The following is a 12,731-nucleotide window of genomic DNA, read 5'->3' as shown; positions in this document are numbered from 1 at the left end:
GACTAGAAACACGAAGGTGCAGAGGAGCCCGTGAGAGGTCAGAGCAGCTCAGGGCCCCTGAGAGAGACAAGGGGGCATGGAACAGAGGCAGTAAGGCCAGGATATGGTCACTGGGTGGACGGGAAGTGACTAGAAAGAGGGTGGACCCAATGCAAGAGTCACCACAGGGTCTAAAAATGTGGGGGGAGGGAGCTGGTGTGAAGAGCTTGTGTTCCAAAAGCAGCTGGGGAAAGAGCAAATGAGGCAGAGTCAGGAGAAGCCCTAGCTATCCACGTGACACCCAGCTCCAACTTGAAGCATGTATGTTTAAAACGTTTGCAAATAACACAAAGCAACAAGCAGAGGTGTGAGAGAAAAAATTAAAGGCAAAAATAATTAAGCGGAGAAAATACTTCCAGTACATGGCAGAGAATATTCTCACTAGGGCAGTAAGCTCTCTTGGCCAGCCCTCAGGACAGTACACCCCAGAGGAACATAGGCAAAGGAATAAAATGGAAATACAAATGGCTCATACGCTTGTAATAAATTCAACTTTTAATAGTAATAATAAAATAGGAGCAAATTTAAAACAAGTTCCCACGTTTCTCTTAACAAACTGATGTCGTTGTTTTTTTGGCAATATATTACTTTGTATTGCAGAGGTGTGGGAACCTGGCTTTCTCACACCATCTCAGGATGCAGTTTGGGAATATTTCAAACCACTTGCAATGAGAAGCGGCAGTGCCCCACCCAGACGTCCTGTGTTCTTTTCCATTTAGTGCACAAAGCCACCTCCAACACCACACAGTGTTTCCCTCCCTGGGGGCTCTCTGGCTTCCAGAGGCACCATGCTGACTGGAAGTGCAGGAAATTAGTAACCAGTTGGGAACAGCTGATCACTGGCAGGGCAAGTGTTCAGACACCCAAGGGCCTTGCTTCTCCCCGGCGTAAGTTGGCTGCATTTTGTGCGCTGTCTCCCAGCATCCACCAGGGGGATTCAGCTCTGTCACCCAGGGAGAGCCAACTTCTTGGTGGCTATCACGCCCCAGCCCACTGCCCATGCACCTTCAGTTCCCAAATAAACTACTTGACCTGAATCATCACTGCAGAGAAACCCAAACTGAGACAACCACTGATTAGTTGTAAAGTCTTTCATATGGAAATAGTCAGAAATATAGGCTCAGACTTAGCTTTTTTTTTTTTTTTTTAATAAAAATGGATCCACCGAGAAGTTGTGGTTAAATACATCCTGGTATATCCATGCAATAGAATAGTCCTTGGCTATTAAAAACAAATGAAATGTTTCTATAAGACCTGGGAGAAAGTTTGTGATAGTATGAAGTGGAGAAAGAATGGTAAACAACGCTGCAAATATAGGGCATAGCTGCGATATTTTATGTGCACTTGCCAAAATAGCAACTGTGATTATTTCTGAGGATCTAAGGTGGCTTTTATTGTGTGTGTGTGTGTGTGTGTGTGTGTGTGTACAATTCTGTATTTTTCAAGTTTTCTGCCATAATCATACATTACTTTTGTAATGGGAACATGTAATTTAACAATAAATAAAAGCAACATCAATAAAAAAAAGAATATCTAAGAAATATAATTTATATAAATTTATTGATATGTTTTTAGTTGTGGGAAACACACATCAGAGAAAAATATACTAGCCAGACATTACACTTTGGGCTTTTATCAAATTCAGATCCATTTGGCACAAGCAATGGTTATCCTTTCAAACACATTACCTATCAATTTCATACATTACTCTTTTCCCCCAAAGAAAGAAATCATACTTTGTTCTCCAAGGGCTCTGTGTCGTTCATTCATTCAAGTACAAAGCACTAGGCTTTAAAGGAATAACGGTTTTCTTCTTTAAATATGCAAAGTGATATCTGTGAAGTATAGGAATAAAATAGGACCTGCCATTACTACTGAAGGAATTGATCACAATAGTCTATAGAAGCCAGATGATGTTAAAACTGTCATCTCAGGCAGGGACAGCAGTGGTTCCCAAACAGGCCCCATTTCTGAGTAAGAAAAGTAATGCAGAGTGAAGGAGGGACCTGTCCAAACCTCTTGGCAAGTCCTTTGAACGGTAGAAAATATAGTCCAGATGAAAGGTATTGAAGGGGGCAGAAAACATTTTCAAATATTTCTAACTGGAGGTGTGACTAGCAATTAAATTATTTTTATTTAAAAAAAAAACACTCTGGGTGTCTAACTTACAGTAAAGTTTTCTTCAATGAGCATGACATGTATTTCACACTGACTGCAAATTTGGATCGCCTCATTTTTCACCCATTTCTCAGTGTGCCTTGGATTTGTTAGATTTCTTAACTCGCCTTTTTTTCCCAAAGCATTTTCTGTAGCCGAAGGCACAGCATTTATAGACAACAAAGGCAACTCCCAGCACAATGGCCAAGAGGAAGCCAATCACGTCCAAAGAATGGTACTGGTACCAGGTGAGGAGGTGGGCCGCGGGGCGCAGATGCGGGGCTCCCTTGTGCCTCATCACGAACTCCACCCAGAACACAGCCAGGTCCAGTGGCTCAATGGGGCGGTCCTTGTGGAGGCTGGAGAGGCGCATGATGTTTTCCTTATAGCTAAACACAGACAGTTATGTTAACGCCTGGAACATCGAAGGCAGTGAACTAACCTCCACTTATGCTTGTATGCTTGCTTCCGGTGAGAAGCACATCTGGTTTTTCCAAACTTGGTAGAGAAAATATATCTCTATTATAAATAGCAAATACACACACTCAATGTTCTTTATTGAGAGAGAGAGAGAGAGAGAAGAAAGAGGGGGAGGGGAGGAGGGGAAGGGAGGGGAAGGGAAAGGAGGGGAGGGGACAGGAGGGGAAGGGAGAGGAGGGGAAGGTACTGGATGCCAAAAAATTACAATTTTAAATTGTTTGAAACCTGCATGTTACTTTTCTTCTTTTCTTTTCAGTGATATTTTTGTAGGAAATTAATTATATGTTATTTGTAGTAAGATAAAGGAATAAAGAAAAGGTCATGTCAGAAATTATGAATGATTTCTTGTTCAAATGTGTAAGCAATCACACCTAGCCAAAGTAAAAGCCATTTTTAAGTGCCATCTCCAAGACAATGGTAAACTGTCAACCTCACTGATCTAAATTTTGCATGAGGTTGTGTCTATGCAGCCTGTTAAAGCAAAATGGATTCCTGTGAATTTGGCAGTGTTGATAGCTGAATCAGAACATCCACATTCAAAATGGGTTAGATATTTCAATGCTTAGTATACATGCACCAGGAGAAGAAAGAGAAGGAGGAGGAAGAGGATGAAGAGAAGGAAGGGAAACAAAAGGAAAAGGGAAGGAAAAAAGAGAGGAAAGATAAAAAAGCACTTCTATTCAGAAGCAATTATGATAATTGCTGTCCTTAAACATGTCTGTCATTTTATTTGGATATATTACTATAATGTAATATTAATATTGTTCCATAAGTTCGGTTAAACATCTTTCTTATATATAAAATTTCTCTTAAGACAGATTTCCTTGGACTTTCATTCATTCATTCAATATTTATTGAGCACCTGTTATGGCCTGGTTGCATAATCTGCTCTTTAAACTTTTTCCAATTTTCTTTATATCATGTAGGTACCCTCTAAGCTTAGAGTGTTGGAAATATGGAGATTCACAACCAGATAGATGGCTCAACAATGAATAGATAAAGATAATTAATAACTTGAGCTGATGGATTAGTGTTTTGAAAAAACAATCAAGTACTAAACAACTTCTACCAAGTCATTTTTAGGTTTCAAATAGGTATCTATACCACTGAACAAAAGATCAAAATTATATTACTAGTGTGAACATAGAAAATAAATTTCATGAGCACATGGAGAGAAGTTGGCTTCTCTCCATGAAGCAGCCAATTGTAATGAAGGGATGCCAACCACACTAACTGCTCTGGGTAGGTTGTCACCCAACACACTGGGCACTTTGCCCTGGGGTTCTGTGGATGTTTCTTTTTTATCCTTTAGCATTACACACACACACACACACACACACACGCACGCACGCACGCACACACACGCACACACGTGCAAGCCCTATCATCTCCCCGCCTTTTTCCCTTGTCCAGGCTCAGTGTGTGCCCGTGTCCTATCTCCTCCTATCTGAACACACTCTCAGGTTTCACATCTGAACCTCTTGCCTGATGTCTTTTCTGAAATGAAGCAATTACAGGTGAAAGCTCTTGACACTCTCATGGGCAGGCATACACACACACACACATGCATGCATCCACACATGCAGAAATGTAGTTGCATACACATTATTAACTGTTGGATGAAATCTACCTCTGGATATCACGTATTTCCATAAGGCTTTAATCAGCCTATTACTAGTGAGCTTGACAATAAATTTCATGTAGAGACCATTTGATCTGTGGCTTTTGCCGTTGGAATCATCTTCAGCCACATTTGAACAAACCTGTCTTCATTTTTCATTATTTTTTTTCATGTTTTTATTTTTATTTTTTTAAAAATTTTGTTTCATTGCTTGAAGTATTACGAAGAGTATTAAATATGTCTCCTTTTTCCCCTTGACCTTCCCCCGGCCTCCCCTACCCCCCAGTGTCTGTGTCCATTGGTTATGCTTATATGCATGCATACAAGTCCTTCGGTTGATCTCTTACCCCACCCTCAACCCTCCCCAGCCTTCCCGCTGTAGTTTGACAGTCTGTTCGATACTGCTCTGCCTCTGTATCTATTTTTGTTCATCAGTTTATAATGGTCTTTATTATCTATAAATGAGTGAGCATTTTTCATTATTTGCCTTTTATTATAAGTGATTTCACATGAGCCCCCATTTATAAATCCCCAAGAACAAAATTCCTCACAGATTTCAGTGCTGGGGAAAGCTGTACTTTGAAGCACCTGGTTTGTTTCTATTTTATGGACACTATGCTTCCTGTAATGGAATATTTCTCTCTTTGCAGGAACTTATAGAGCAGGCATCTATTATGGTGACATTATTTTTTTAATTAAGTTATAAATTTATGAGAGAAAATAATATTTAAAATCATTCCCATGGTTCTACAGGAATCAAGCATGCTTTTATAAAATGAATAATAATCCCAAATGATCTTACTTATAAATAGATTTTCATGTATTTGTTTGAATAATTACTGTGAATGGAATGGGCAAAACACAAGCCGTATTCCTCCGTACCTTCTCTCTTACCTTTTGTCATTGATGACAGTTTTGAGGGCATTTTCTAAATCTTCAGAAGTCATTTCCAGGACGTTCAAGGACACTCCCGCTCCCCGGGTCTCCATGCGCTTTGCATTGTCCATCTGATCGCCGAACAGAGGCATCATCACCATCGGAACGCCGTTGCATATTCCTTCATAGATACCATGGGAGCCAGAATGTGTGATAAAGGCACGAGTCTTCGGGTGACCTGGGAAGCAAAGAGGGCGGGATGCCGGTGGTCAGGTCTCTGAGTGTCACATTCTGGCATCACCAGGTTGTGAAAGCACTCCACGCACTCAATGCCGTCCACAGTGTCTCTTATAGAAGTCTGCAGAAGAGAATGTGGTTGAGATGCCCTGCTGGGTAAAAAACAGTGTGGAATATGCTGGCCATAACATTTTCCAGCTAAATGGCCGTGCCTAACTACTAACCCACTGTCTTAATTTAACCTTGGTTTGACCTACACATTAAATCCTCTCCACATACCGAGCAGATCATTTTGTGGCAGCCAGTTGACCAGGATTGTATTCTTCGCAAGATTCGATGGTCGAGCCCCAGTGTACCGCCACAGCACCTTACAGACGAGAAGAGGGTTTAAAGACCAGAATATGATTTTTTATAAAGACTGCTATAGTAGCTAGAAAGTAGAGTCTTCAGAAAGAGCATAACCAGGGGGCGAGGGTGAGGAAGGTAGTGACTAAGAAGGCTCTGGGGGCTACTAACATTTTGTGAATTTATGAAAATTCATCAAGCTATATATTTATGATTTTTGCATTTTTCTGCACTCCAAGGGACAGTCTACTTAATAGATGAGTGGATGCAGAAATATAATTATACACCATTGTCCTAACTAACAGCTTTTTGGAGAAATATTCTTATTTAATGTGAAGAAACAATATCCTACTTATTTTATTTTTAATAGATTTCTCCTTGAGTCTCTTAGAGACAATGAGACGTCCAAGCGAAGTGGGCCATAGTTTAACAGAGTAGTTAAGAGTGGAACTGCAAAAAAAAAGAAGAACTTGGGATTCATAATTGGGGAGTGGCAGGGGAAACCCGAGTCTAAAGTCCAACTCAGAGAATCAATTCAGAGCTGGAGGCCTGGGGTTACAGCTCTTGTGAAGATAGAAAAGTTTAGCATCTCCTTACTGTCTGAGGTATTTTGCCCAAAGCATCGGCAATTTCCATGGCTTTCTTCTCTGGAATATCGGAGACCATTGAGCCCAAAGAGAAAACCACAATTCCATGTTCTCCAGAGGCATTCACATAGGCTTCAAACTCCTAGAGGCAAAGGAGAAATTCCCAGTTAATGTTTTCTTGTATTCTTTGGGTGACTGTATACATTAAGCTGTGACTCAGATATCTTCCTCCTAAGAATGTGAGGAAAGGTGTGTGTGTGTGTGTGTGTGTGTGTGTGTGTGTGTGTGTGTGTGTGTGTAAGCTTTCTATGGACTCTAAAACTCTTGCACTTCCCCTTTAAGAAAGTCTATAGTAAAGGTCTGAAGTGTTTTTCAAGGCTTCTGGAATATTCTTTGTATGAAGGAAGAATGAATAGAGCAAAAGCACAAAGCTACAGAGTGCTAAGGATTAGGCTTACAAAGAAAATACAAACAGAAGACAGCCTTTAATGATGCTTGCTTCCCCACAGCCTATAGCAGAGTCTTCCACACGGAAGCCAGGTGTTTGGATGATTAAATATCATATTCATGTCAACTCAGTGCTGAAATGTAACCAGCCAGCCTTGCATTTTCCCACCTTTCCTGGAGAAGAGCTTTCTAAAGAGTGCAAATCAACTTTCCTGCTTTAGCAAGAAGAATATGCAGAAATATGTTGGACCCTATCTTTGCTATAAGCACCTCCATAGGTCTGAGAGATACAAAGTGAGGGACAGGAACCCTGACCAATTGTCCACCAATGATCTGAGCCCCTTCTGTGCAGTTCAAAAAATAGCAAAGACATAAGTGTAAACCTTGGTTACCAAAGCCACCATGGGAAGGATGAACAGGCACTAATTCCCAACCCACCCAGCAAAGGACTCTCATTGACTGCTCATGTCCTGTTCCAGTAGCTGATTCCTTATAGCAACGTGTCCATCACTGTCATCAAAGGAAGGTCACACCTAGAAGGTCACTCCACTATCTCCAGCACAGGAAACTGTCTGTGTGCATAGGGGTGAGGAACAGTGATGGCAGATGTTCCCAACTAGTAAAATTGATGACAGATTATGACCTATCAAAGACCAATCCCTGAAATAATATGGAACAGATTTTAGAGATGGGTGTCAAACAAAAGCTCTGAAAAGATGCAACAGTCAGAAGAAATGGCAAAATTAAGAATGGTGGCCCTGTCTCCAGAAAGAGAGTAAGGAAGCCCCTAGATTCAACCCTTGGCAACAATCTTCACTCACATTGCCCTGTGCCCGACCTTCAAAGCCAACTCCAGCTTTCAGAAAACATACACATGCACATGCACACATACACAGCACACACCTGCACCCACATATATGAAAGGCTACACATGCCATACTCACAGTGGAAATTCATTTAGAGGAAACAGAGCAAGGCATAAATAAGGTAATCCCCCCCCCCCCGCATTGTAGGTTATTAATGATCTAATCAACCTCCTGAGAATCTCCAAATGGTTTTACTAGTGTATGTCTCCAAAGAATGCCAAGGGCATTAGTGAGATTGTACAATGTAGCAGGGTTTTCCCAAAACTGAGGGGTTTCCTCAGGCATGGGACTTCTGGTGTTAAAACCTGACAGTCCCGGTTAGACCAGGACATTGGGCGCCCTGGATGTGAGATGGAGGAGCCTTCTGACAGGGCTCGGCACACACAGTGTTCGGAGGCTCCTGCCAAGCCTGATTCAGAGCATGACCAGGACAAACACTGAGCAGCCTTCCTCCAAGGACACCCACTGTCTAGTCCCCAGACTCTGTTCCAGGCCTCTGGCTCCAAACGCTTTGTCTCAGACTTGGCCACTGGTCTCATCTGACAAGTCAAGGAGGCCAGCATCATCCTCTCCACCACCAGGCTGTATTTTCTCTTTGCAGCAAGAACGTCCTGACGATGCTTTTCCCAAGGTCCTTTCTCCTCAAGAAATGTACTACAGCCCTCATTCCTGTTGGAGATACAGCTCAGCTCCGAGCAACCATTACCTTCACTCCTGAGTGAAACCACTATTGTCTAGAAAGAGACTAATCTAATTTCCTCTCCTTGCAAACGCTCGCACACTCACTCTGCAACCAGCGGGGTGTGCTTACATTAATGGAACCCGTAGGGCCACGAACACCCAAAGTTAAATATCAGCACTGGCCATAGTTAAATGGCCTGGAAGTTCATTGACAGGTCACAAAGGCCAACTACGCAGATTGTGCTAGCATGGCCAAGTCTATCCTAGACCAGCTTTTATGGGATTCGTTAATGGTGAGGTCCACCCCGTACTTGGCAAAACTTCCCCTAAACCTTGCTGCAATTTCACAGGCCCTGGAATAGCCAAAGAGTGGAGCAACGTGTTTGTTAACTGAAAATAACCCTTGATTCCCTCACCCCTGATCACCTTTCAAAAAAACGGGGCCACTGCTGAAGTGAAAGTACCTACTGGCTCCAATGGGGCCTTTAAACTAGTTCCTTACTTTGGCTGAGAGTTTAGTATTTTTAGTTCCAGGCTTTTATTAGATTTTCTCCTTCCAAAATGTCTTCTGTTTTATAAGAACCCTTATAAGCACTTAGCATGTTGGAAACATGTCACTTTATCATTATTCATTCAGACTCACCAGCAAATACCAGTTTTTCTTCTCACCATCTTTGAGTCTCTATTCTTACTGATTTTCTGTTTAGTTATTTTCCCCAGACCCAAAATATATGTATGAATATCATCTCTGAATCTCTACATGTCCATAAGACAGTCCCTCACCCTGAGAGGGGAATGACATCTTGGAATTCTTGCATTCTATTCATTTGCTCTCAATGCTGTCCTACCATCTTTTGTCTTTCAGACATTCCGAAGGTATGTCCAGTGCCAGGCTGTACTTTCTCTGAGGACTCTCTTTATAGAACAAAGATTTTATTTTTACTCTCGAAGCTCAGGACTTTTATCAAGAGCATTGGGAATAAGACAATGTCCTCTAGAGCAGCGGTTCTCAACCTGTGGGTCGCGACCCCTTTGGGGGTCGAACGACCCTTTCACAGGGGTCGCCTAAATACATCCTGCATATCAGATATTTACATTACAATTCATAACAGTAGCAAAATTACAGTTATGAAGTAGCAACAAAAATAATTTTATGGTTGGGGGTCACCACAACATGAGGAACTGTATTAAAGGGTTGCGGCATTAGGAAGGTTGAGAACCACTGCTCTGAAGGAATGGAAGTGCAGAGTATGTAGACCCTGAGAAAGACAATACCTACTGAGAAAGTCTCCAGGTGGCTAACGGGGCTCAAATTTACAAAGAGCCCAGCAGCTGTTTCTAAACAGAGCCCTCTCACGCAAACCTTGATTCAGGAAGAAGCCTGCACTAAGCTGCCTGCCTCCCACACTGAACTGCCTGCTTGCAGTGTTTCTGGAATCCTATTTCAACCTATGAAACTGAGACTTTCCCTGTCCAATTGAAGCTCCATAAATATATGCCCCTCGTCAACATCTTCACCTACGGGGAGGCTCCATTCTGACCAATCAGGACAGTAATTTTGGGGCTATTCAAACTGCAAGGATTTGGATTCCCCATTTGCATGAGGACAGACCAATCTGGGACCAGGTGCAGGACTTCTCTGGCTCAGAAAATGCATTTTCCCTTTCCACCAAAAACTGGAAAAGCAAGACTGTGTCTCTTCCCCACCCCCTCCCAAAGACTTCTCCCCAGAAGAGAGCAGGGTAACAGAGCAGAGAGAGCAGAGTAGAATTGTCTAGTTAGAGAAGTGCCTTACTCAAGGTCCTCCTTGTACCCCTGCTGTTTCCTAATTGAGCTGTAACACTATTGAGCTACTCCACAGCTGTGTTCCACAGCCATGCTGTATCACAAGTGAGCTGTTTGCACTGCCCCCATTAAAGGTCCGGTAGTCCTATACACTTTTGTTCTCTGCAAAGGAACCCTGAACCCAGTGCTCTGGGCATATGGCATTTAACCCTTATTGCCTCTCATTGATGACAATCCACTGGAGCCCACAGAATAAAACGCCTCAGGTATACTTTCCTAAAGCCTCAGGCCCAAAGAAAAAGCCGAGAAGATGACTCCAAAGACAGATATAAATTACAACTCAACCTAGGAAACTTGCAAGCTAGAAGTTAAATGAGAGGGCATTTAAAACGAGGCATTCAGGATCTATCTGTGACAAGTTCATCTACCCCAAGTACTTGTGAGATTATAGGCTTGTAAAGTTCCCACTCAAATTACACACCTGGGATAATGGTTTTTTGTTAGCGCAGTTGATCCCACCAATAAAAACCATATTGGGCATGATGGGCCTGGGGGGAAGCTTCACAAAGTCCGTTCTGAAAAGCCAGATAGATGCAGAGCTCATGAGGTCCTCGACAGTCACGTCTCTCTGAAGGACTTCCGAAGCCAGTAGCCCGTACGGTGAATAAACCACATTGCACATAAACTTCTCTGTCAAGGCGATGAGCATGTTCTTCACCCGTTGCAGGAAGGTCATGTGATCTGAGTTAAATGACAGACTCCTGGGCACGTAGGACGGTGGGTTGGGGCACTGGGTACCCTGATAGTCCAGACTGCATGGCAGTGCATTCATGAAGAACACAACGGGCAGAGCCAGATACTGGGCCACGATAGGGCCGCAAGGAAGAAAAGGGTCTGTCAACACAGCATCGAAGCCGCTTTCGGCCAGGGAGGTCATCAGCTCCTTGTTGTGCAGTAGATGGGAGCACCCCGACAATAACAGGGCCGAGTCCTCTTTGACCTTCTTGTAAGTTTTGATCAGACGCTGCAAGAAAGGCTGCTTCTCAAATGCATTATGCCCAAGGTTGATAAAAGATGCTACCAAGTCCTCCCTTCGGTATGGCACGGGGTAGGTCTTCAAGGTGTAAAACGCTCCTTCTCTAATGTGTACTGAGGCTTCAGGCGCCAAGACCACGATGTCATGCCCCCTCTGCTGCAGCTGCTGGATGACGCCGCTAAAGCTTAGCCAGTGGCTGCCATCCATGGGGACCAACAACAGCTTCCCAGCCTGGGACACAGCCAAGCTGAGCGCACACAGCAGCAGGCCCAGGACAAGCGGAGGTGGGCCCCGGGACCCTGCCGCCATGGTGCGCCTGCCTTTGCTACCAAGACTGGTGTCTGCCTGAGGTTTGTCCTCTCCCACGTACAGGTTCCAAGAACCAATCTATACAGCCAGTTAATGTTTGATTTTTGTTCCGTGACTAGAGCTGTTGTCAGTGAAAGATAGCGGGAAATTTAATTTGAGCAATAAAAAGTTTTCTTAATAGGCAACAACAGTTTTATAACTGGCTGAAATTCTTATCAGATCACATTCTGGAGTGAACAGAGAAAGTGAAGCATCTCCAGCACCTTTTACCCCATTCAATGAGCATTTCCCAGGACTGAGCAAGTGTTGCCTGGGAGGAAAAATGCTATGCAGTGAAAAGGAGACTCCTCTCCTGAAGTGAAAGAGGAAGCTGACTATGGCTTTCAGCAAGAAAAGAAAATGATGTTGCCAGCCCACCTTTGGCCCATGGAAACCTTTAAGAAAGCTCAATCATCTTTGATTCATTCATCCAAAAAGTATTTATGGAGTCCAGCATAGCACTGGGCCTGGAGGCTGCAGCAGAGATCCCCAAACATGAGTCTCCCGCTTCCTCTGTCAAGAGCGACAGATTAACAATTTAAACAGATAAACAGACACATGAGAGGTTTTGAAAAGACTAAGGAGGAGTCCAATGCTGATGGGGTAGAGAATGGCAGGAAAGGAGAGCCCCTTGAGTACGTGGGCACAGAAGGCCTGTTGCAGAACAGATCTGTATTCATTTGGAGAGGCAGTGAGAACAACTCTGTATATAAAAGGCTAATATAGATAAAATAAAACTGAAATTATACTCATCACACAGGCCCAGGGACAAGGGAAAGGAAGATACTTTGGGAAATTCTGATGACCTTATTGAAGCAAAGGGGAGAGGTGAACAAAAATAATATGTATTTATTGAGCATATACCATGTGCCACGTAGGAGGCCAAGCACTTTACAACACACCTGTAATCCTCTAGCATTGTCCTGTAAAGGCAGATACTATTATTCCCATTTTATAAACAAAGGCACTGAGACTCAGAGAGACAATGTGACTTGCCAGAATCCTGCATTTCCTAAGCGGCAGAGCTGAGACCCAGGCAGCAACGGCCAGAGCCTAGAGACCTGCTCTTTTTTCTTTTTTAGATTAGAACTATATACCGTATATTTATTAATATTTCATAACTTAGTTTTACTCTATCAAATGGAGATCATAATAATTCTTTTTAATATATTTCTTATTGATTTCAGAGAGGAAGGGAGAGGGAGAGGGAGAGGAAGAGGGAGAGG

At 43.0% G+C, this 12,731-nt stretch overlaps 1 protein-coding gene across 3 annotated transcripts in view; it reads right to left on the bottom strand.

The window, feature by feature from the left end:
* Nucleotides 1-2,180: 2,180 nt before the first annotated feature.
* LOC102772667 (UDP-glucuronosyltransferase 1-1) overlaps nt 2,181-12,731 on the bottom strand; it is a 42,070-nt gene continuing 31,519 nt past the window's right edge. For 2 of the 3 annotated variants that reach the window (XM_015561881.1, XM_006760455.1), the window contains exons 2-5: nt 6,353-6,484; nt 5,690-5,777; nt 5,192-5,411; nt 2,181-2,585 (exon numbers count right to left, since the gene is read on the bottom strand). In XM_015561881.1, the coding sequence (XP_015417367.1) occupies nt 2,288-2,585; nt 5,192-5,411; nt 5,690-5,777; nt 6,353-6,484 (738 nt within the window). In that variant the 3' untranslated portion in view covers nt 2,181-2,287. Of the gene's footprint in view, nt 2,586-5,191; nt 5,412-5,689; nt 5,778-6,352; nt 6,485-10,602; nt 11,519-12,731 lie in introns of those variants that run through there. The other variant, XM_006760454.2, reaches the window with a different exon arrangement.

Source organism: Myotis davidii, unplaced genomic scaffold (assembly GCF_000327345.1).
Source record: "Myotis davidii unplaced genomic scaffold, ASM32734v1 scaffold370, whole genome shotgun sequence".
Classification (NCBI taxonomy): Eukaryota; Metazoa; Chordata; class Mammalia; order Chiroptera; family Vespertilionidae; genus Myotis; species Myotis davidii.
The sequence above is the reverse complement of the archived record's forward strand: the minus strand, read 5'-3'. Positions and strand labels throughout refer to the sequence as shown.